General features: G+C 37.1%; 1 protein-coding gene across 1 annotated transcript in view; it reads left to right on the plus strand.

Annotated features, from left to right (window-relative positions):
• LOC132699879 (limbic system-associated membrane protein-like) overlaps positions 1–24,524 on the plus strand; it is a 169,562-nt gene extending 145,038 nt beyond the window's left edge. The window contains exons 4-9 of the mRNA XM_060666834.1: positions 926–1,198; positions 9,391–9,488; positions 17,278–17,399; positions 22,358–22,619; positions 22,678–22,876; positions 22,932–24,524. Coding sequence (XP_060522817.1) covers positions 926–1,198; positions 9,391–9,488; positions 17,278–17,399; positions 22,358–22,619; positions 22,678–22,876; positions 22,932–23,071 — 1,094 coding nt within the window. The 3' untranslated portion in view covers positions 23,072–24,524. The remainder of the gene's footprint in view (positions 1–925; positions 1,199–9,390; positions 9,489–17,277; positions 17,400–22,357; positions 22,620–22,677; positions 22,877–22,931) is intronic.
• Positions 24,525–26,865: the final 2,341 nt, after the last annotated feature.

The raw sequence follows: 26,865 nt of genomic DNA on the forward strand, positions 1-26,865 counted from the left end.
TAAAAACTAATTTTACCCTTAAATCCAATAACAGATTCGTCTACCAACCTCTCTTGATGGGACAAAATATTCTTTGAATTGCTTGTCCAAATATTCTAAATAGTGACTGACTTTCTGAGATCGAGCCCTAAGACAGATGGTTTTTATGCAAGTGGAGCAGCCAAACATAAACATGCCACAAAAAAAGATATTTTGGCGTTAGAATGTTGTGACCAAAACTCTTGGAAATTTTTGACAATCTCTTCTATGCTATTTTTATTATTAGCTCACCGGTATAAAGAGCTTGAAATATTCTATGGGTTTCGTACAAGTATGAGGAATTTGTTGTCCTACCATTTTATTCCCAGAAGTAGAATCCAGTGACACCGTGGCACGTCCTGCCATGGACATCGTTGTATTATATTCTCGTTTTCTTCACTGCTGCCAGAACTTGATGGTAAAGGTACGGTTTTCTGTCTTTTTGTAACTATCACTAATATTATCACTATCAAATCTATTATTTTCAGGCGCGTCACTATAAAATTCACCGTCACTACTTTGCAACTCAGTTTCGATTTAAACTTGTAAAAAATTCTTGGGCAATTCTTGGAATTTTTTTTCGACATACTCACCGAAAAAAATACACCGAACTTTACCCACTTGTGTTAGTAATAAAACTGAGTAATATTCAAAATGCGTAAATGGTGCACATGTGAAATGAAGTGGTTGAAATGTATACATCAAGATATATATTATAAACAGCTTACAGCTTACGCAACATGTCCTCAACTAAGAGTCAAGAAAACAATTTAGAAATATTAGAAATGAGCATAGATGATGACAGACCGGCCAACCTGCTGTAATGATAAGACGTATGACATATGAGTGCACGATTTTTTAAAATATATTTCCGAAAAAATAGCCGACGGTTTAAATTTATTTTCAGTTCCGCCAAGGATCCACTACGTGTCGCACACCGGCCCGTTAGAGGTGGCCCAAGGAGCGACTGTGAAAATGGAATGTCGGGCATCGGGCAACCCTGTACCGGTCGTGTCCTGGACTCGTAAAAACAACGTCCTTCCGAGCGGCGAGAGGAGCGTTAATGGCCTGTCGCTGGTCATCCAACATGCTGACAGACATTCGGCCGGACAATATCAGTGCAGCGCGGACAACGGGGTCGGACAACCGGACACTAAGCACATCACGCTCAAAGTTTTATGTGAGTAGCGCGATTTTTCATTTTTGGGAGATTTTTAGACATTCGATTAAACTGTAAGTGAATAGAGGGTGTATGGAATCAATAAAAGTCGAATAGTAAATTAAAAGAAAATGAAATCATTTCTGACAAAGACAAAAAAAGAAAATAATATAAGAATTTGTTAGAATTAGTAACTCCAAAGAGAGAACAAACATCCACAAAAGGGATAAACATAATATTAACACTAGAGTTACCAAGATCAAGGCATAACCGAAGAACAATGACAAATCGAATCCAAATCGAAATCGAAAACAAATAAATCTTTTGTTAATGAAAGACCAAATGGAATGGACTTTCCAAAGGAAAAAGTGATTGAAAGAAAGATTTTTAAAAAATTCGCTATTGTGGCATTCTCTGTAGTTGCCCATACCATATCAGCTGGTGAGTTCTAATTTCGTTTATAATATGGTGTTTTATTTCCATGCTCTGTATTATCGTATCATTTGGTATTCTGCCTCTTCTAGATTTTCCAGCCGCTCTTCTGCGTGACTCTTAGTGTTTTCTGTGTTTTTTCTTTCAGAAGCCATACTTTGTTATGATGCTATTAACTATTGAATTGTAAATTCTTTTTTTGTTGTTTACATTTATATTTTGGTCTTCTTCCTTTCGCATTCCTCTCTGCTATTGCTTTTTCGATTTTCATTCCCAGATGTTTGTATCCACTGCAGTGTTTAATGGTATGCCCTATTGCCAGCCGTAGATCTTGTTGTTGTATTTGGTGTTGTTGATGTTGACTTCCAAACCCCACTTGTCATATTCCTCCATAAGTTTGAGGGTCACGTATATGATGTCATCTATATTTTGTGCAACAGCCTATCATGTGTAAACTGTCTACTCGTCATCCACTCAGTTGCTTCTGTCTCCTTTTTTGTGGATGGTTGACAAGTATGACATTTTCCATTTTTCGAGTACTATCGGCGGGTTAAGTCTCCGTTTTAATAATCCTTTGGCAAAGAAAAAAAGGAATGTTTTGAACAAACAAATACCAGCCTCAATTTGTGAGTTTGAAAGTATTTGGTTTTTGTTTACAGTTAAGTCTGCATTATTAAAATAATCGGAATACATTTTAATTGTTACATTTCCGTTCCCAAAGCGAAAATGTAATTTATGCGAGTACCGAGTGGTCTGGGCTCAGCAGATGCGTATTTTGTTTAAGCAAGACCCCTTGGATATAAACAAATCATTATTTATAAAAACTGGTGTAAATGCTCCTGCATCGATCTTTTATTCTAAGCTTTTTCTTCGAGGTGTTTGCTCATGTGCGCTTGCTTCATTCTACAAAGAAAACTGTCTGAGAAAAAAAAGTAAAAAGTGAAAGAAAGGAAGGAATCACTTAAACAAAAGAGGCACTTTAGAAAGGTTAAAAATAAATGTTTTATAAATTAAAAATTGCACAATTAAACTTAAACAAAAAAAACACCTCTAAAATAATTTATTGATCACAGAAAAAACTAAAATTTTCATAGAACTAGAATATTTTTTGAAACTCTTTTGCATTCAATCGAACTTGCTGACGTTTCGCCAATTATTATTGGTTTCGGGGGAAATGAGTTGAAGGGCCCGAAGAAGCAAATTCAATGTAAATAGCAGAAAAAAAGAAACCCTTAAAAAATCAAAGATTAAAATATGGTAGTTGAAGGCTACTGGCGCGTCAAATAATAGTAAAAATATGATGAAAGTTTTGTAAGAATAAAGAAGCGGATATAACAACTTGAGTGGAACGATGGCTTGAAAATCAATTGGTTGCTGGAACAGTAAGAAAGCAAATACAACTGTGGACATTTAAAACAAAGAAACCAGCATCTGAAAAACGTAGGCAAAAGAAAAATAAACCTATTTTCAGAGATCACCAATCATATCTTGGAGATACCCCGTACAAAGTTGACCCGGTTACAATCTAAAGTTCGTTGATTACAAAAAGCGGTGTCTCAGGAAACCCAACTCTCGGACGATCGACATTTTGTTTTGCTCATCATCGTCGGGAGGAATTTAAATTGCTAATTTCATTTCTTTGGCCGAGTTCATTAATTACCGGCAACCCTTTGGAGACTCAAAACTTTATCCGCCCCAGTCTTCCTTATCAAAGGTCAAAGAGAAACGTCGCGACTTTGCATTCCAGTTTCCGGTCGAATTATCATCGGCCAAACGAAAATATTGTCCGATCCGGCCCCGGAAAAAAAGAGTTTTTCGCCGTCCGCTCAAACGAACCCGAAAACAACGAAGCGAAAAAGTCGGTTTTCAATATATCACTGGAGAGGCTTTTTGTTATCGCACAAAGGAAAAAGAAGACGACGCGCCGAGACAAACAGACAGAAAAAAAAGTTAATAAAGTTGAGCTTTTCTCGTTTAAAATTTAACTGCAACAAGATATCATTGTAGTGGTCGTCTTGGGACCCCGGCTCTTATCTTAAATCATTGCGACTTTCTGACTGTGCAGCCGCTCTCGCGTTTTATTCTTTCGCTCCGTGACGTTTTTATCAGCGCGTACTCTCGCGACCTGCTCTTCTGTCCGGAAAAATTGAGAATGGCCGAAATTAATAAATAGGTTCACGGGAAACGGGTAACGCTTACGATTTGAGAATGAAAAACTATGCTGATAGATTTATGATTTAATTCATAATGTAAGATTTAAAAGATTTTAATTCAAGATTTAAAAGCTTCAAATTTATGATTTAAGATTTAAACTCGGGACTTAAAAATATTATATTCAGAATTTTGAAGATTTAAATTTAAGATTTTAATTTACCATCAAAATTCAGTAAGACTTAAATTTAGAAAAGAAAAGGTTTAATATTTAAGATTTAAAATCAAGATTAAAAAGATTCAAGTTTAATATTTAAAATATAAGATTTATATTCGGGATTTCACAGATTTAAGATTTAAAATTTAAATTCAGGATTTCAAAGATTTAAATTTAGTATTTCAAAGGTTCAAATATAAGATTTAAGAATTACATTCAGGATTTAAAGGGTTTATATTTATGATTCAAGATTTAAAACTTATAAGATTTAAGATGTAAATTGAGAATTTAGATTTAAATTTAGGGCTAAAAAGATTTAAGATTTAAATTCAGGACATGAAAGATTAAAATTCCGGATTTAAAAAACTTAAGATGTAAGATTTTATACAGAATTTTTAAGATTTAAATTTAACATTTAAGGGCAGGATTTGAGAGAGTTAAGAACGAAAATTGAAATTTAGTATTTAAAAGATTTAAATTTAGGGTTTAAAAGATTTAAGATTTAGGATTTAAATTGATGACTTAGCAGGTTTAAATTCAGTATTTAATAGATTTTAATTCAGGACTTAAAAGATTTTAATTCGAGATTTAAACGATTTAAAATGTAACATATAATATTTAAATTTTGAATTCAGGATTTGAAAGATTTTAATTTTAGACTTGGCAGTATATTTTTAATTTAATTAATTCATTAATTAAATCTAATAAAAGACCCCTCCAAAGGCATGGCTAAAAGCTAACATAAAGGAACCAACAATAATCCATCAATCCATAAAATTTGTAGACCAAGTATATCAATTTATGCCCTCCATTCGGTTCCACTTAATATACATGTTAAAGAGAACCTAAAGCCGCCCCCGTAGAAATGTTTTCAAGATTTAAGTTATGACGAGTTATTTAAGACGTTAAATATAAGATTTTTCGTAGTATTTGTTATTTAAGATTCAAGATGTAAAATTAAATGTTCCAGATGATAAGAATTAATATCGAAGTTTCAATCTTAATGATTAATTAATTAATTAATATACGGATTTGCGGCTTAAGATGCAAGATTGAAAATTAGAGCTTCGAGATTAACGTTTCTGATTTGAGATTTAAAATTTTGAATTCCTTTGTTTTTGATGAATATAAATTGGTAAGCAAACTGCTCCTGAACCGTTTCAGTTAAAAGCAGTTTGTATTATATGTCATATATTAGGAAGAAAGCAACCCTTTTAGCAGTTCTTATAATAAAATTCACTTTTTATGCAGGGGCGCGAATTTTGACAGCTTATGTTTAGTCGTTACGTTTACTAAATTATCCGGCCTGAGCAAAATCGCGTCGTGTTATTTTAGCCGGAAATTGTTGAATAAACATTTGAAAAACGGAATTTATATTACAGGCTGCGGGGGGTGGGGGTACGGGGAGCAGATAAAAGCAAAAAATTGGGGACCGCGAGTTAACAAATTAAATTAAATCGATGCATCGGCCGAAATTAAATACTGCGAAAACAAATAGATTCGAATTTAATTTGCGAAATTCCGGGCGTCGAGCCGGTTGCATATTTTTTAAAGTTTCCACTGGTCGGCGAATTTCCAAAGGAAATTTCGCCCGCTCGACCGCCAAAATAATTGCGAAAAATTGCAGTGGCAGTGGGAAGAATGCACTATTTAAATTGCCAATTACGCCCTTTTTCATTTAATTTTCTGCATTGCCTGATAAAAATAACTAGATAAACAATAAAACATAAATGAAATCCTGTAATATCGAAACTATGCAAGTAGTAGCGATTACTTAGTTCTGCATCCACCATCTCTAGGGAGCAATCTTGGGGTAAAATATTTTAGGCAAACGTTATTTATTTTCTGCTTAAATTAAAACACACTGATTTTTGGAATTGAATTCTTGAAAGAAGCTGAAAATGGTTTCCTCGCTATTTGGTATTTTAAACCATTACTACGATGCCGAATATATACTCCCAACATCTGGTTTTTCAACAAATGCTTACACAACAGAATATATCCCAAATTTATTAAACTAAAAAGCAACAACAGTCCTGCTGCAAGAAAAGTCCTACTCCAAAGCCGGACAAATTGGTTGAAAGAGGAACAAAACCATCAATGGATTTATGTAATTCTGAATTATCTCATAGACTTAATCCACTGGAATTGAATTTATTTTAATTAATAAAATCCGAACTGGTATATAAAACATTAAGTATCTTAGACAAAAGACCCACTAAAAAACTTTTTCAATCATGAATTTTTCAATAGATTTATTTATTTGACTAATACTACATTCTCTAGGAAAGAGTTCGAATTGTTGAAAAAGGGTTCAAACTTTAATGATAATTACTTAAACACCAATAAAGAGTTACATTGTTTAGGGGTTGCTTACGATTTTGCTATTAAAGTTCATAACGACAATATCCTAAAGAAATACGTATTAGCTAATTTAATAAAATCTCAACTTAAAACTAGCAGTAAATTCCAAGATATTTCACATATGTCTATGGTAAAATCAATTAAAATTAAGGTTCCCAAAATAATATAGTATTTACAATAGCAGATACAGGAAAGACATTGCTGTCGATTCTCTAGAATATATAACAAAAACCAAACAGTTTTTTAAATCAAACATATACCAAAGTATACAAGATAATCCCATCGAATTATATCAAAAACAAATCAAAACTGTAATTACCGATTCGTCACTTTTTAATGAAAAGGAAAAACACAAACTAATAATCATGAATTCTCAACCTCCAAAATTATATTTTTTAATTAAATAATAACACAAACAGGATATTCCAATTAGGCCTGTAGTTTCTTTTGTAACAACATTAGTTAAATCCTCAACAAGATTAATAAAAATTTTAAAATATCACACTGCTTTTAAACCTAGATATGTTATCAAAAATTCATTAATTAACAAGATTAAAGACATTAAGGCAATTCTAGTTTCATTTGAAGTGCAAAATCTATTTCCCAACATTCCACAATATTCTCACCTAGAGGCGAGCCAACCCAATCATTAAACAAGACTTTCTAGATAGTTTAATAGTTTGTTTTGAATTTAATGGTCAATTTTATGTTGCTAAAAGATTATTAGTCCACTACTTGCAGAGATTGTCATGGACAATTCAGAAAATATCACGAGTAAAGGATTTCTCTGGTGATTTAGATATGTAGATGATATTTTTTCTTATTCCACTCGAACGGAAAGACAACTACAGTATAAAATTTACCACAGAGCAGAAACTAAATAACTTTCTAAACTTTCTGGACTTATACTATAACTAAACTACAGAAAAAATTAAATTTTTTCATTTACCCTCATTCATAAACCCTCACACACGGACACAATAATAGATAATAACTCAAATCACCCTCACAGATACAAAATGGCTACAAACATTTACGAAAAAATTGAAATTCTCAGATTGCTATTCAAGAAACGTTCTGTAGTGTTGGTTTAGGTGTAAAATTTCGGTGGGCCGATGATCCAGTCAAATGTTGAAATTACTGTATCTCCTCTTTCACCGTGGGTTTCTAACGTGATGATTCTTTGGCCTGTCAAGTTTTCTTTGCATGTGCCTGACGATTTTACCAACTGTCAAGTATTTTGCTTGTGTATTTGAACTGCATTTAGAGTGACTTTACATAATTATTGACTAGTTTGTTTTACTACTTTAATCTGTACAGTCTTTACTAATGGCTAACAGCTGGTTCTCTATTTAAGCGAGAAGTCTCGTGCCCCCTCTGCGGTTAGAGGTTAATTAATGGCAAATTTATGTATGTATTGACATGCCTTGTTTTTGTAATAGAGTGTTTCCCTTTCACATTTTAGAGTCCTGAGGAATCCTGAATACTTGGTCGAAAGCTTGACTTAACAATAAAAAGTCACTATTTAATGAGCATTTACATCTTTTATTGCTCCCTCTTTATATTAGTCAACATTGGGCGAATCCGTAGGTGTCGGAATATCGTCATATTTTGTATTTGATAAAAGCACGGTGTTGACGAAACAGCTGTCATTTAAAATAGTGGACATCTGAACATTTTCTGTTCTAAAATCTTTATTTCAATGGCCCGCAGAGTAGGTATACGGATTTTCTATAAGTGGCGCCTTTTGGTTACGAAAAAACGAAGCAACCCCACCCGTGGTGTCCGCGAGCAAATAATGAATCGCTTCCTAAAAAAACAAAATGTTTTTCGAAAGGAAAACAAAAGTTACCGGGAGGAACGATCGATCCTCCTTTGTTTGTTCGTTCCTCCATCGACATATAATATTGATAATCTTGTAGACTGAGATTTTGCCTTTGTTGCACGCTGGGGAGCGAATTTATCAAATACTTTAAAGTCTCTTGGGTGCGGGACTGAAAGTGGCCGGGACTGTTTTCCGTATTTTATTAGCGACGAAATGTATCATCGTAGCCTTCGGAAAAACTCGTTTTCTCAGCTCGGTAAACATTGTTCCTCAATTACGAGGTCGCGAGCCGGAGATAAACGGCTCAGCGTAAATTGTAATCGATTTTTGGTATACGGGGTGTCACGAATGCCAAAGATTTTCTTCTTTTTTTTGTAATCCATACTTTAAACTCAACACAATAGCCGTTACTTTTACATTTATTGAAAAGGAACCGCTTAGACTTTGAATATTTAGATGTTAGCAAATTCGAAAATATGCATGATAATAACTTTTTGATAATAGTTGATTTCAAAATTTCAATATTTACATAGATATCTCCAAAAGCTAACCGCACCGAATTCACCCTCTTCTCACATCTATCAATTACAATGTTCTACACAAAGAATTTCCCAATGTATATAAAGGGCCTTAAACCACTTAAACCGTCTGGTTTCATAGCAGAGGATTAAAATGGAGTAGGGAATCGAGATTATGAACAATGAATTTTTGCCGCATAGACGCGTGGTTGATAACACGCCCGACCGTGGAATATTGAATAGGACCATGTACCGTGCGTTCAATTTATCTTGATAACGTTTTAATTGACTGTTACTTTTGTGCTTTTAGAGATATACTTTGTTAACATTTAATACGTTACCGTTTTCTGCAAATTTCTTCGCCAGCCTAAGAAATATCTGGTTTGGAGCAGCTTTACTGATCTGTCAAACATAAACATATCTTTATTTGTCAGTCATGATATGTGATGTAGGCTTATATGTCCGAAAATTGATTGTGTTTTGTTTTATACGTTACTTGGAAAAAAACTTGGCTACTAACACTACATTTTGTTTTTTTCTTTACCTTGATATTTTTAAAAACAAAAAAGTTATCGACGTCGTAGGCCTAGCATTTTTTTTTTGCTACGGGTAATACCCGATTCGGCGTTAATAAACAATCGTCCAGGATAAAACACAACGCGAACCGTAGTGGCGGCAATAAAGGAGAATTTTCTATCTGTTTCAGACCCTCCCGAGGTGGAGACCGAACGATCTTACGTACACACGGGAGTCGGCCTCGAAGCCCAATTGGTTTGTCTCGTGCATGCCGAACCCGGGCCACAGGTAAGATTTTTCAAATATTTATTCACGATTTGCGCTCCTTCTTGCTCCAACCGAAACGAACGAGTCAAAAGATTCTTAAACTGTCTTGAATAAGCATAACTAATTACTAATAGAAATATATGGAGTGGGAACACATGAAGATACGGCCAAAAAGACGTAATTATAAGGAATATAGGCGGGTGAAGATGTAAAGTCTTCATTCATTCATTCATAGATATAAGAAAGTGACTAACTGATACGAAGTAAGGAAAGACCCGGGCAAGCTGTAAGAATGAAATATGGCCGAACAGGTCCGTACTTTGCTTAGAATTTAATTATTTGGGGTTTTGTTAGGAAAGATACTAAACAATATTTATTTATTTATGTACGTATTTATGTTTAAGTCTAAAATAAAATTACAAATTATTTTTATTACCTACTTAAATTACTTAAAACATAATATATCAGTATCACTGTCGCTATCATCGCCTGTTCTAATTATTATTTGCAATATGGATATAGGATTGTTCTGCTTTTTCCATATGTTTAACAGAATTTGCCCAACTTTATGGAGGGATATTAAAAACTTCGGTTTCTATAAGTTTGAGGACATTGGAGTTGTTGGACACGGGGAAAAACATTGTTACGACGAATGGCAGATTTCAGTTGGTGCCAAACATGTTCAATGGGATTAAATCTAACCTAATCTGGTAAGGTGGAAGCCTTAAAACTGTATGCCCCAGATTTTTCGCATAATTATCACAGACGTATTCCTTTTGTAGGTTCAAGCTTTGTAGAACCTCAATTAATTGCTTTTTGGTATAATCTTCGTGAAAATAAATGTCGTTATTATACATGTAGTTTTGGTTTGCTTTTGTGTCACATGAGGAAGGGGTTTTAGTCAACTGTCTACTGTAATAACTTGCATTGTCCATTACAATTACGCTATTAGGAGGAATGTTTGTTTTTAAACCAACTTTCAAAGAAATCAGCGGTGGTGTCTTCATGGTAATCCAGAGAAGAATCTTTAATATTTTTCGCAGACAGAGAAAGTCCAATTGGAATCCAACCATCTTTAGAGCCAGCATGCAAAATAGTTATTCTTTTACCTCTTTTTGATGGCGCGTTTGTTTTACGCTTTTCAGTTGAGTCAACCCAACCCTTCAGTATCATAAGTGTCGAACCAGGTTTCATCCAAGTAAATAATTGGCCTTTGTTGTTCTCTGTGAATCCTAATTTTTTCTAGATATTCCAGTCGCCATTTTCGAATTCTAAAAGATTCTATTAAAACTTGCCTTTTGTCATTTTTTTTAAATCTAAAATCCATGTGTTAAAGACACTTCCATCTTTTTCAAGCCTCTTAATTAAGATATCTAATGTAGGCACGCTTTGTTCCCCGTATAACTGGTAAATTTTACGCCGTATTATATTTTGATCACCTTCATCTATACTCGAGAAAATGTCAGCATCGCTTCTTTTTTTCCGCGCTGAAATGGGATTATTCACAATTTTCCATACAGTTGAAATTGGAATTTTCGTCAATGTGGCCGTTTCTTCTAAAGATGCTTGCTCGCTGGCACCACGTTCAATGAGAGTCAAATAAACATTGTTTATAACTTCCTTAGTCTCGATAGAATAGTGTTTTCTACATTTGGGCGGGAGCATCTCCTGAGATCACTAGACTCGCACATATTTTGCATAATTCGCACACGATTCAACACACGCTGTATTACACACGAAATAAGAATGATTACTAATAAACTTAAACTAAGTAGTATGCCAAACAAAAGAATATTACACACGTATAAAATTATTTTCTATTAGTTATTATTATTTATATTATTATATTATTTCTATTACCTGATTTTAAATTCCGAAACTTTAGATAATAATCTCGTTGCGTTGTATGTTAATGACCACCCTTGGATACTCCCATTCAAAAGCAATTGGTCATTTTCTTATATCTATGAACAAACCACAACTAAAAGGAAGCTACACCCAACGTACCGTAGTTTTAAGGGACTTCGCCACCAACGGCTTAAAGAAATTCACACCCAAAGAGCGGAGCGTTTTGACTTGAAATTTACTGTTCTGTTACAAAAGGAGTAAATTATTTAGATTGTTGAGTTTTTGGTAGTTCTTAACTACTACGAGAAAATTTAACGTTAACGTCTTTTACGGTTTTAGGCCTCCAAGACCAATTCAAAAATTTTTGCTTACTCGTTCCGAGGGTCCAGCGGTTGATCGATTCGTTTACCTTGGACGGCTACAACTTCATTTTTCGAATAAATTAAAGAGACTTCGCGTTCCGATATCCAACACCATTGAATCGCAAACCCGTTTTTGAGGAGGCAAAAGCGCGTCGTTGCAAATCCCGAGCGTTAACCGAAAAACCCCTTCAGATGTTTCGTTCGTCCGCATGCAAAAAATCGCCCCCCCGGGTACAGCTTAATGCTTCCAAAGGGCCCGACGTACTTGAATAAAAGTCTTTCTGTATAAGGAAGTTTGCGCACGGTCAGCATATTGCGTTAAATGCCGATGCCCGGAGCAGAACGGCGAAATATTCCGGACCGTCGTCGTTTTCAATAAGGACGAAAATATGTCGGTCGAACAGTTTTCCAAGAGACGCGACATCATTTTTATTGGATCTGGGGCCTTTCCGTTTATGTTGACCCCAGTTTAACTCGATGTCACGGTTAATAACCCCTTAATAACAATATAAAATCCAACGTCAAACACTGTATTGTATTGTATTTATATAGCGATATAGAGTTGGCAACGTTCCCTGCATCTTCGCAGAAGTTTATTCCAGTTTCACGACATAGTTCCAGAGGTCGTTACAATATTTCGTTTTTGGTTTGGTTTGGTTTGTTTTGGTCGCACGTCGTAAGTCTTGAATCTGCCAGCTTCTCTAGATTTCATATTTTAACATTTATATTGATCAGGACAGAAAAAAGTAAAGTGAAAAATTTCACTTGACGCTAATGTCATCATATATGTATAGTTCGCCTACCGATATACGGTTTTTATAACAATCCAGTATTAAAGTTTTTAAGGTTTCTATTTCCAAACCTTAATAAATAGATTCGCCATTCCACAATGACGTTCAAGAACCGTACTTCGGTACTTCGTGCATACCAATGCCGAAATTCTTCTTGATTCGATCAAAACTTGTCTCTTATTGATTCGTATTGTTCTTCGTACGAACTCAGGCAAAGTCTCTTGGTAACAGTCAATATTCAAAACACTCCGCAACTCTTCATGTAAAGTTTAAATTGCTAAAACACACATTTATGATACACATCATATATCAACCGTCCCACTATTGCGGCATGGTGTATGTTAAGTAGACTTTTTGGGACCCCACGATCCTTTCGCGTTTTTCTTTCTTGGACACCATTTACAACTTTGTCAAGTACTGTTGCATACGGTGTTTCGGTCATCTCGGACGTTAATTTTATGGCTCCACTGTCCCCATTTATCGATTTCAGAGACAGAAATACATTTAAAATTATAATTTTGGGGACAAGCGGCAAATGTGTCCGAATCTTTGATCTTAGAATTTGACGGATGTTCATCATCAACGACTATTACGTCATCGATCTCCAATCTCAACTTCTTAATTAATTAATTAATATAACGGTTTAATCAAAGATAGTTTCCCTACTCTTAAAATTTAATAGTCCGCACGGCACAGTGGAATTTTTGGGAGTCCGTAGGGACGAAGAATTTTAGTCATGAAGGGTGGCAGATTTTTTTAAGTAGTGTGAGAAGAAGCCTTAATGACAGATTTAAGTTTGAGGTCCATAGATGACGTAGGACCTTTTTTAAGTTGACGATATGATCCGTCTGTAAAAATATCTTGAATCTTTTTCTGATATTCATTTGTGTTCATGACCAGCATTTCCTTTATCGGCTTTTAGGATTAGGATGTCAGGATTAGATTTTAAAGATTTTAGGGCAATGCGTTCAGGCTTTGGAGTACTAGAATTACAAGGTTTTGATTTTTTAAGGATTTTTACGGTTTCAAATCGAATTTCATTAGCCGTTTGAGGTGGCAGTTTGTTTAGGATAGACTCGACATTTGAAATGATTTCCTCTTTTGGGATAATACGTGGGGCAAGGACCTGGAAAGAACTTTTTGAAAGAATTGATTTTTCCGTTTCCGAAACTTGGTGCGATTATATATTTATCACAGTGTTTGGTAGTTGAGAAGAGTTTAAACATCAAAGACCAATTATTTACTTGGATGAAACCTGGTTCGACACTAATGATACCCCGGAGAAGGATTGGGTTAACTCAACTGATAAGTGTAAAACAAACGCGCCATCAAAAAGAGGTAAAAGAATAACTATTTTGCTTGGATTCCAAATGGATTTTCTCTGCCTGCGAAAAATATTAACGATTCTTTTCTGGATTACAATGAAGACATCACCGCTGATTTATTTGAAAGTTGGTTTAAAAACAAACTAGTTTTAAACATTCCTCCTGATAGCGTAATTGTGATGGACAATGCAAGTTATCACAGTAGACAGTTGACTAAAACCCGTTCCTCATGTGACACAAAAGCAACAATCCAAAACTACATGTATAATAATGACATTTATTTTCACGAAGATAATACCAAAAAACAATTAATCGAGATTCTAGAAAGCTTAACCCACAAAAGGAATAAGTCTGTGATAATTATGCAAAAAATCTAGGCTTCCACCTTACCACCTTCCCATTAAATATGTTTGGCGCCAACTGAAATCTGCCATTTGTCGTAACAATACTTTTCCTCGTGTTCCAAAGTTTTTAACATCCCTCCACAAAGTTGGGCAAATTCTGTTAAACATATAGAAAAAGCAGAACAATCGTATATCCATATTGCAAATGATATAGAACAAATAATAATTAGAACAGCTGATGATAGCGATACTGATATATTATGTGAATAATTTTAATTAATTTAAGTAGGTAATAAAAGTAATTTGTAATTTTATTTCAGATTTAAACGTAAATGCATACATAAATAAATAAATATTGTTTAGTACCTTTCCTAACAAAATTAAGCAAAGTACGGACCTGACCAAACTAAACCAAACACACAAATATATGTACAGGCCCATAAAACTATAGGTATTCTCACTTTTTCTCTCACTGCGGTTAGATCAAACCGTTCGAGACAACGGTTCGTAAATACTAATCCCAGTTTTCTTAACTGCGAGATTCCCACTTTATCGGACATCAACAAGTGCTATTGAAGAGTGTAGAACGTAAGTTAAGGGATATTACAATGTATCTGCTCGGTAACAATTGGTAACTTTGCCGACCTGCCGATAATTCGGCCCTTAAATGTTATATTTGCCTTCGACATTTTATGGCACAGTAAATATTTATTACCCCGCTTTAAATGGGATTTCGGGATTTAATACTTACCTGAAATCACCCGGCGAACTCAAAAGGCCGGCGATAAAATAACGAAAATCGCGACAACGGCCGGCCATTATGGCGTTATGACGACGCGGTCGCACGTAGAACAACCGTGCCATAACGCCGTAATGGCACGTAATTCATGCTTTGTTAATAAATTTTTCATACCGACCACGAGACGTGGAAGGACGCATTTTCCACGTAAATTCCGCAAACTGCGTTATATTTCGAACGTGCACCAAGTCAAAAATATTACCACTCGCAATTTGTATAAAGGGCAATTTTGAACTTTTGGTTATACCGGGGCAACCTCCTAGGAGTTTTTGTTGAGGAAACTTTTCCCCGCCTGACGTTTGAAGCGTGAATTTTAACCGATTAAAAACGCAGTTGAGATTGAGCAGCCGCTTTCTCTATTTCAAACTCGAAAGTTTTACTGAATAATGTTTGGTTTTTGATAAAAATTGAAAGGGAGAAATAGAATTAACAACCACCGTTGAGACCAAGCGACGAACTAGCATAGCCAAAGATTATAAAATTTTGGTCGCCAACCCAGGCAAACGCTTGGTAGTAATGAAGGAGTGTCTAAAACGCCATTTGTCAAGAGGCTTCATCATAACGGATTCCCATTCCAAAATACTTAGTTAAAGTTCGTCAACGATATACCGTTTTTACGACATAATCCGGTATTTACGTTTGGTAATTTTTATGAAGATCTAACCGCAGGTTTACCTTTATAACCATCAATATATAGATTCTCAATTCCACAATGACGTTCCAGAACCGTACTTCGGTACTTCGTGCTTACAAATGCCGATCCATTTGAATTTGACGGATGTTCATCATCAACAATATCAACTTCGTCGCAAGTGACTCAGAAAATCGAATAATGTTACTGAGCCTTGAAAAACAATTGAATAACAGTAAGTTGGTAATTATTAATTACAAACAGAAGACGGAATAGGAATAACTCCAAAGCTTCGACGGCTAAGAAAATAGAAATCATTCAATCAATACACAAATTAACCAGCAAACTAACAACAACAACAAAAACAACAAAATATTTTAGGGTCATTGATTTGGAAATCAGTTTAAGCTTTATAATGTGATTTTAATATAAGAGATGAACCTATCTAATGGGCAAGTTCAAATTGAAATCGAGCTACCTTTTAGGAAGATTTATGAAAAGCACGCTAATATGAATTAATTTCAAAGAAAATTTTTTAAAATACAACACAGTTCTTGTCGGCTAACATCTTAAATACGGCCCTGGCTTGTGATACACTTACTGCAAAGAACACGCGGATCTTAAAACGGTATATCGTCGGGCGAACAATATAAGGAACTTCATACCCATATAAGGCAATGAAGGCGCAGCCGACGAAGAAGTGACAATGACGCAACGAGCAAAGAGACATGATAAAAGTAAACGTATGCCTTAATCCAAACGTAAATAATAATTGAAGACAATTCAAAAATTTTCTCTAAAAGTGAAGCAGAACCAGCACAAGTATGGTACTACTTCTTTGGATGGTGCGAATTACGAACGTTTTGCTTGTTTATCTCCAAAGCAAAGAGGAAAATTTTTCCAACGAATTGTCAAAATATTATAGTCAACGACAGTCAAGTTTTCATTTTACAGCTGCTCTAAGTTTTGTATAAACCAGAAGACGTCAATAACTAAACCTAATGAAAGGTTTGAGAATTTATAAATTATAAAGACGTACAGGGTGCAAAACTGTTCCCAGCGAATATATAACAACGCAGAGTGTATTTTCAGACGCATTCGCTTTTTCCCTATGCTGTTCTAAATAAACTAGTAGATAGGATGCGAGGGTTCTACAACTACTTCGGCCTAAAAACTCGATTTTAGTGATAATTGGTTCCAGTTACTTTTGTTTTATGTTTTTCGACCTAATAACAATTATAGATGTTCTTTGGATATGACGCTTGCAAAAAATGCGCAGAGATTCGCTAACAATTTATTTAAATATGCACGCGTTTCCAAAAGCTCTCGTTATTCGTTTTAATCGCACTCCTATCGGTATTTAACCAAATTTTTCGATTTTCGATATATGATCGGACCCCACTGAACCGCGGTTTAAACTTGGTTTAACTCAATCTCGTTACCGGCTATTATTTGACGTTATATTGTGGATAGCCGTCGGTCATTCATCAATTTTTCATTTTTAATTTCGAACGTGTATCGATCGACGCGTTTCGGTTCGGGGACATTTTTTTGGAGTAGTATTTTTGTATAGGACCTCCCCACTTTTTTGAAAATGTCATATTTTTCATCTGACATTTTCCTATACTGTGACGAGGAAATAAATGAAATTAAGATGAAATTTAAGAAACTAATGTAAATATTAAGAGTAACAAGCGTTTTTCGTTGCAGGTTCTATGGTTCAAAGATACCGCCCAGCTGGGTACCACTGAACAACACGCCACCCAAGCGAGGGGTAACAGATACACCCTCGTCATTCGCAACGTAACTATGGCGGATTTTGGAAATTACAGGTGAGTCCTTTTTTTTGTAACTTCAAAACCAGTTCGAACATGCAAAATAAAGGTGAAGTGTCAAACGAGGACTGCAGCGGCTACAGCCGCGCTGTTACAAACGTCCGACTTTTGCGGTCTATATGTGTGTCAATTAAGCGACACTTAAACCATCTTTCAAGTTATCAATAGAAGCAGTGGCTTTGTGGTCCGATTTAGAAAATAAAGAAGAGGAAGAAGAACTTTTATTATCATTATTACTCGCGTATCCTTTACGAAGCAGCCCTGTATTTTCTGTACCCGAGGGGAAGAGGGTTCTGGAAACATTTTAGTTCGGGGACACCTATTACAAAACGAAAGTAAATTATGAAGTTTTCAGTTCAATATTTTTATTAACTCTGATTGAGGATGACCTAAAAAAGCACTCATGTGGACTAGTTAAATGTTCAATAAGCTAAATAAATGTATTTGCTTTTCTATTTATTTATTATTCATATTTAATTTATATTGGAAAAGGCTAACTTTGTAATAGGAGAGGGTTCATTAGTGAGTGGTTGAAGAAGCCAGTAGATGGTCGACAGTATGTGTGATTGTGATGGGAGGAGATTCAGTAGGATAATAAGAGAAACTAGTTGACGGATCCAATTCCAGCTCACCAAAAGCTCTACATAGTACCACTTTAGCGTTTCTTTGAGAGGAAGGTGAGAGCTGCTTAACAGATATAGCCATCTTTCGTTCCTATTATTTTGAATGACGCGCAGAACTTCTTCGCTTCACCATTTCCTTTTGAACTGGTCTCTCTATCAAATTCGTCTCTGTTTACTTCCCCTTCTGTCTGAATAATTTTATTAGATTTTGGCAAATTGCTTTCTGACAAAACACACATGAAAAAACCGGTAATTTTTTTTTCTTGGGGGGCAAGGTGGCGGGCCCAGAGTTGGGGCGTCGGGGTTCGCTTCATCGGATTCAGAAAAAATTCTTGAGGAGGGGCGACCTCAAAAAATCACTTTTGAGGAGGTCGTCATTTTGAGGTTTTTGGAGTTTTCCGGAGTTATTTGAGGTCGGACCGGACGCGGAGGGCATACGCGTGTAGAGGGGCCCGAGGCGCACCGAAACCCTCAAAAAGGACCCCCCTCAAAATTGAGGAGGTTTTGAGGTTCGGGAGGATCTCGTCTCCTATGGGACGGACCGAAAAACTGGGTACCTACGTCGACGCGCTTATACTCGGGCATCATTCTGAAGGCCCATATCCTATACCCCGTCTATGCTTTTTTTTTTGAGGGCGCCTTCTCAAATTTGAAAAAGTTTGCTATCTCGGAGGTTTGCCGGCCGAATCGGCTCGAAATCGGCGTAGAGGGTTTTTTCGGGCCGGAGACGCCGAATCCACCCTCAAAAATCGCCTACCTCAAAGAGTTTCTTCTGTGTGCTTCATTTTCACTGATTTCGGAAGCAGTTTGCGTGTTTTCTGCAACATCGCTCTCTAGCGCATTCGAATTCGGAATGTTTGAAGTACTCCTGAACGAGTGATAATAGGAAGATAGTTTTGTAACCTATTTCGTTTACGTCTATTGTACGTGTCGTGAATGTTTTTCCAAGGTCTTTTACAATCATCCACTGTAATAAACAGTGGCGTTGCATTTTGTATAATCAGATAGAAATATGGCCTTCTTCACTTTTAAGACCCAGTATCTACCCCCAATTTTCGTGCCACTGCCTGTGTACAGCCGTACAGTTTTCCCTTAAATGGAATTTTCCCAATTGCATCGCAGCTTTACATGGAATGCATATGAGTATACTTTGTTCAAGAAAAAGTGAATCAAACCGATGCTTGTAATAATACATCAATATTATTTTCAAATTTTATCTTTAATTTTTGTTATTGTTTATTTGAATAAATTTCAAATAAAATCAAATTTGTTTTACTGGCTTACCTAATCGCTTTAAAATTTCATTCCACCCATTATATTTTATATTTTTATTTTTTTCAATTAAGTTATTTTATTTTCTATAACCTATAGTCACGCTGAAGTCGCGTAATTGACAATCCATTCGTATGTTTTAATGTAAGTTGCTTGGTTGACACTCCACATTAACTGATCATGCATCAAAATGAGGTGTAACAATGTTAGTTGAACAAAATAACAGCGTACAGCATGGTTGTGGCGACACCTCGAGTTGCTACAATTTATCTAGTACTTTAATAAAAAAATGCGTTACTGGTGGTTTCGCAGTTGCCTCATCGGAATCGGACCATCTCTTTTCACGCCTCAAATCGTAATCTTACTCCCTAGCGATTGACAAAAAAGTCGAGAAATGCTTTTCTTTTCGTTCTCCTGTAGCGATGTTTTTTTATTATTCGCGGAAAACAAAGTCTCCTAAGAAATTATTTTTCGCGGATAGAGCGAAACCTTTTCCGTTTTTGTTTCACGTACGCAATTCAGCCGACGTCTGTATTAGAGATTCAGGAAATCCGCTATCCTCGCAAAAGTTGGAGAAACTTACCGCCTTCAAATCCGAATTAAGTATGCAAAACAAGCTCAAACATGGAGCTTTGCCGATAACAAGCTTGGCGGCGGGATCCCGAAGATGTTCCTGATCGTTTTGTGGATATAAGAGAGGGACGTTTCTTCGTCAGCGGCGTGAAAAGAGAAATCTTTCGGAATCCTTTGAGTGAAACGTTCGTTCGAGCAGTGGGCCAAATGATAATATGCCTGCAGGCGACATAAACATACTTCTAAGAAAATTGAGCCACATATGAAGTCCTTCTTTTAATGATTTGAAAAAATTTAAAATATTTAAAATAACCAAATCAAAACCCGATAGTAACAAGTTAACATTTAGGATTTCCACAATGACCATCTAAGATTACATTATTATATAGGGGAGCAAGACGTATATGAAGCGGTTTTGAATTTCAGAAGGGAAAAATAAATTGATATTGGAACCATGCTGAGGGACGAAAATGATCCGTTTCCTCTAGGTACATTTCAGTTAAATTAAATTTGATGAAGGATGTGGCATGTTATGTTTAGGTAGGATCTTTCGTGCTCTCGTTATCTCTCATTATCAGAACCAAGACACTGTATCCACAGAAAAGTGATAAACTTCTAAGTCACGCCATCTGGAGACTGACGTAAGTGGCGACTAAGTTAAGGTTGCTAAATATCACTGAGTATTATTATTTCTCTTGTAATTTGGACAATCAAATTCTATCCAAAAGAGCCATTGGGCAGAAAGTTTCTGTCTATCATTAAATGGAATTTAAATAAAAGAATTGTATGCGATATGCGGCCATTACCGCAGGAATGGGCCTTTATACTTTAGGCGATTTAGTTGGATCAGAGGGCACGAAGAAAGGTTCCTGGTTGAACGATCGGCCTAACCACAATTACGTTAAATCTGCTTTCCAATCTTGGCCAGAGACTGGATATAATCTCGCAGATGGGTTCCCCCTACCCCGGTATACCTTTTTTCTTATCCCTTCCCGAAAGGGAAATTGCCGTTCCGCGCAAGTTAAAAAGTGCCGATCGTCGTTCCCGATCGAAATCCGATTACAAACACGCGTTTCGGCTCTCGTTCACTCTCTATAGGACTCCTTCAGAACGACGTCGACATTTTCCAAGTCAGCTCGGAAGTTCCTAAATCATTCATCGCGGCTGGGAAAAGGGGTGAGAAAAATAGGGAACGCAAATATTGACTTTAAATGGCGCCGAATGAAAAGTTTATCGTCGTCGGGACAGTGTCGCCGCATCGCGGAGTTTCCCACTTCATTAAAATACCTGACAAGTACTGGGTTATTCATTATATTTTGATACCCACCTACATGGCTCGTTTTGAGAGATAGAAAAAGAGAGTAAATACAAAAGTTTGTTTGGATCTTGTAATACGGTATTAAGTCTTTCTCTTATAATAAGGCTATTGTTTAAAAACGGCTAAATAAAATGTCAATAAGCTATATGAAATCAGGGCAATTCATTAAAAAAAAGATGTTGCTGTCATTTTGACAGCTTGCGATCGTCGTTCTTTTTTTCTGATATTTGCATAAGATAATAGAGCAAAAATCTTCAAACTTTTGCATTTGAACTTGTTTTCCGATCTTGTCCGGTTTTGTTCGACTAGGAAAACTTGACCGATACTTACCGACACCCGCGATGTTGTCACCAGTGACTTTCTGCACCCTTTGGGTGACATCACGATTTAAATTTCCCTCTCTCAAATTCGCGTTGATGCTTTCCATGTCCCGCGAACTTCTCGCTTCCTTTTGTTTACTTGGGAGCCACTGTTCCCACGTCAATCTGCGTCCGATATCTACTAGTAACACGACCATAGGACGTCCGAACGAGAACGCGTTAGTCCGACTCGATCATCGTCAGTTCAATAAACATGAAAATTACACCCATCAATCAATGCGACCGAACCGCGTTCCTATATTACTCGGTCTGACGAGCGATCGCACAGATATCCCATTTGCCAGTTATGGCCTGCGACAACGAAGGAGGAATATGTTTCCGCTCTAATCGAATCGGCAGTCCAATTGACCACGCCGATAAAACGCTTAATTGCGAACAAAAACACTGGACCGCCATCTTTTCAATTAGTCTTACATACTTTCGAGATTGGCTGCAATTGACAGCCGTCTTTCCTTTACCTTAAACATTAATTAACTCGGTAGCAACATGCCAGTCCCCGAGCCGGAAAAATAACCTCATTTCACTGGAGTGTCCATACCGCCTCGTCGCACCCACCCCCGGTAATCCGATGTTAAGAAGCAGTAAAGACAACGTAATCGAAAACGCGTTTATCCGGGTCGCTTTATCATTATTAAAACTTTCCGACGAGGATCTCCAACTGGAAAAGTTAAAGAACACCCCCTTCCCCCGCGGGGGGCGGTTGACGACAAAAAATGCGGAGATGATTGTTTCGTTCTCGCAACTCCTGCAAACTCTATTTAAGAAACCCGTCGGTTTATTTTTCTGCAGCTGCGTCGCGAGCAATATGCACGGTAAATCCAGGGGCAATCTGGAACTTACTGGAACCGCTAGCACGGCGCTGTTTGACTCGCCGTCCTTAGGACCCGATAAAGACCAATACAACATATCGTGGTCCGTAAACAGCCACGCGTCGGTCATCGAGTACAAACTGTACTACCGGCAGCAACCGAGGCATCACCATTCTCACTACCAGGACGATATAAGAGCCAACAACACCAGGATCGGGTTCAGGAACGATTGGAACAACGTCGTAAGTGGCCTTGGTTGCTCTTCTTCGCAATATGATACTTACTCTTCCCAACTTGCAGATTATACCAGGATATGGTGTAACTAGCACGTACTTGGGTTCGGTACCCGCACCGTATCCAGGAGTCACGCGTCAGAGGATGTCTTACATCATAAGGAACCTGCAACCGGCAACTACGTACGAAGCTAGAGTTCAGGCCAAGAACGAGCACGGCTGGAATAAGATGTCACCCGCTTTCCATTTTACCACGAGGTCTAACGGTAAGTCCAGGGATATAACCATTTTTCCTGGAGCTAACTGTAATTCTGTTGGCAGACATGGAGAACATGGTGGAACCGTCAGCTCAGCCAGCAGTCTACGGCATAAGCCAGCAGGGCATGGCGGGGTACGGTACCAGCGGGACATCACGTATTACGTATTCGGCGGTCCTCATGCTGCTGATCCTGCTCATCTAATGGATTCGAACGTGAGCAATTTCATACCAAAGTGTTTCTAGTTTCCGTTGAACGATTGTGATAAAACGCGCGTAGTGGGAACTGTGCTTGTGGGGTATTCCAAAAGACCGTTAATTTAAGTGTTACCGATCGGTGTGTAGTACTAATTGTTCATCAATTTCCACTTAAAGAGCACGTTTATCGACGTATATAGTGTGCAAAGATATTTTTCTTATCCGTATTATTATGACAGCCGTTCCTTTAAATCGGAACTTTCCGAGTTACGCGTCGTAGATATGTCTTTCTGTCGCTCTTAAATTTCGCCACATGGTCATTGAATGTTTGTACAGAAATCACCTTTACGTATATTGAGCTGCATTTTCCTTTTGACGCATAGACGTCGTCGCCGGCACGTTCTACTTTTTCGGGTTTTAACGTTATTCGCGGCTACGGCGACGAGTTTTCATAATACCGGAGTATATGACGAGCACTTATTCATCGAAAATTTGAACCGCAGCACTATAATATATTCTGACATGAATGTGGAGAAAATCGTATATGCCGCTGCCTGATAAAGATCAAACAAATGTTATTTTTAAAGGATTTAAAAAATCATAGAATATGTGGTGCATTAACGCACCACTGGGACAAAATGGGTTAAAATGGTTGGAAGGTCGACGTGATTTTGTTGTGTCTGTATTTACTAGTGGATCAATTATTGAGAATGTATTTTTTTCTAGGAGTAGTGGATAAGGAAATATGATTTCTGAACTGAGGTGGCTTTTACTTGATGAAAATCCATTCATCAAAATAAATAAGAACTAAAAGTTCAGGTTTTCCCGAAATTATATATTTTGACATGACAATTGTTTCGACAACACCGTGTGAAATATATAATTTGGTGAAAATCTGAACTTTTAGTTCCTATTTATTTTTTTACACGAAGATATTTCATTTTGCTAAATCTTTTCATTATTTTAAAATAATGCCTTGCCGTTTCTCCTTAAAATCACTATTTGCAAATATTTGGTTTTGTCCATTTCCATGTCGAAATATACAGTGGCGGTGCCGCCGAGCTTTCATGACCCAGGAGGTTACGACTCGCACTTGTACATCAAAATTTCGCCTCGGCTGTCCGAATACGGTATCCGTTCCGGCGTGAACGAGTCAATCTTTTCGATGGAAAAGTTTTCCTGTTTTCAAATCGACTTTCCCGGACAGATTTAAGGACGGAAATATTTTAAAAGTTCGTATCGCGCGAAAAGTTTGACGTCCGTACGGAATTTTCTCCGAGGAAACGCCGCGCCGTCGTTGCCGTCGCATGCCACATTTTACACACACTCTAAAAGTCATTTTTGTAAATAAAGACTGAACTATTTTTGTAACGGTGCAATAAGACGTTTTTCCGTTCGTTTTTTCGTTTGTACGATGTCATTATATGAAATTAATGTAAATAAAGCTTACATTGTGTATAGAAAAATTTAGCAGTGACGTTTCATTTCCCTGATGGTATTCTCAAATGCATTTTTATAAGGCAGCGATAAAAAAAGGATGTTTTACACTTTTTGTAATAAAAGAAAATCTTCCTGTACACCGCGAATAAAAGTTATTCAATTTCGTCGGGCGGTACGGTCGACCCGTTGCCATCGTCCCCGACGTCTCTAAATTTTAAGGGTCGTCCTAATGACTCGCTTGATCGGCCCTTCAAATCTCCGGTGCGCTATTAATATAGAGGGGACGAGACGCTCTGGCACGTCCGAAGAGAAGGATACGGAAACACGGGAATCTAGGTTAGGACCTTTCGGGGTGGGAGATGTTTTATTGTCTGCTGCGTCGGGAGAGCGAAAAACGTCGCCAAAAGGTCCCGAGATGACGCGGGTTCGATGGGCGACAGCTGATATTACGCGTGGACGCGTCCTGACGTCATTTATAGGCACCGACATTTCGATAATCGAACGATCTTGGGGTTTTGCCAGCGTTTTTAGAAAATTAACGCCCTATTCAAGCATACGTACAAGTACGATGCTCCTCTCCAATTATCAACTTCTCCCTGGCGTAATCGTATAAGCTCAACAGGTTTAATGGACCACAAGAGTCTATATATAGGCCCTTTAGGCGTAGGAAAACCCTGAACTATTCAGTCCGCGTCCATCGCATAATATGTTACCGCTACAGCGACATGTTTCTAGTGTCCTATTGTCATGCTAATTCCCGTACCTCGGTAAAAGACAGGTACAAAAGGGCTTTGCCAAATCAGGCATTGTTAAGGAGAGAGAGAGAGAGAGAGAGAGAGAGAGAGAGGTTCGGCTGGAAATGTAGTCCGGCGCTGATTGCTGCCGTTACTTGGAGCTATTTGTCTTGGAGCGGCTCTGCAGAACGAAACCTTCATTCCACTTGCTAATTAAAATACTGGCGGCGCGATATGCTCCGAATTAGCTGTCTATTCTGGCGCGCCACGCGAGCGTTTGTGTTTCAAAGTAATTTGTTACTTTTTCGTTTAAATTTTTTTTATTGACGCAAATATTCGACGAACCCGTTGGCGGATATGTCCCGTAAAATGTAATGCGTGTGAGTAGTAACGGCAACGTTTTCTATATTCTACTACGTATTCTACGGGGAAGAATATGCTTTTACCAAGGATTTACTCAGACATACTTCGTTCGTATAGAACCAACGTTTCCCACGTAGAACACAACTTTTACGATACCATTTGTCAGACAGATGTCATTATTTCTTGGTTTGTCTATTTTTCATCGTATTTCGTCGTTGTTGTCTGCAACTAAAAGTATTAGCTAGTCTGTCGCAAATTTCCTGGCCTGTGTATAAACTTTAATATACAATCTTAGTCTGTGTTTTCGTAATAGAACACCCTATGTGTCTTTTAATAATTTTATTAAGACCTTTTTAAAAGTATGTAACACGTAAGAGGTATTTCAGATTCAAGTTAATAAGTTCTCTTTAAAAGTTCTCAGTTTGTCTCACCCTGTAATAATAATAATAATAATAATAATAATACTGAAGCCGAAACCGAAGCATTTGTAATATCAATACAAGACCAGGTCATTGCAACAAGAAATTATAAAAAATACCTAATGAAGTAAAATATTCCAACAGACAAATGTAGAATGTGCGGAGAACAAACTGAATCGATCGACCACATAATAAGCGGATGTCGAACGCTTGCCCCTTGCTATGGTGAAATTTTCGAAAAAAATGCGATAGATTCACAAAAGATGCGTCGCCATTTTTAAAATTAAGATGTCCCCTCGCTCACGTCGGCCGGACGTATTTCTTTCGACGCGTATATGTATAATCCACAAACGACCGTTTCATCCCATCGCCGGAATGGAAGCGGAAACGATGAAAAAGCACGGGGCACGGGCAAGCTGCAGGTGGAGGGCTTATTGCTCGTAAATATTGCGTGACGTAATGAAAACTGCCGGGGTAAGTGGATTTTTCGGTTATAATGAAACATATTTTCGGGATATATGCGCGGATCTTTTTTTTTTCGACGATGTCGGCCACCTGAGCCCGAAACCCTTGGATATCCGGCATCGGGGAGATCGTTTTATTATCGTCCGCTCGATATTGAGGATGGGGTGGGTGATTCTTCAAAATAAACGCCACCCGGATTATACGAAGTGGTGTCAAACGCCTTTAAAGACTGTTAATAGTAACATCATAGACTAACTACCTTTCTTTGCCTAATCTCCCCCGATTTCATTGAGTCGAACACAGTTATAGTTTTGTAATGGCGGTTCTAAGAAATACTGCAGTTGACCGTAAAGATGTAAGGATTATATGGAATCTCCATT

The sequence above is a fragment of the Cylas formicarius genome, unplaced genomic scaffold (genome assembly GCF_029955315.1).
Source record: "Cylas formicarius isolate icCylForm1 unplaced genomic scaffold, icCylForm1.1 PGA_scaffold_3__17_contigs__length_32017465, whole genome shotgun sequence".
Lineage (NCBI taxonomy): Eukaryota > Metazoa > Arthropoda > Insecta > Coleoptera > Brentidae > Cylas > Cylas formicarius.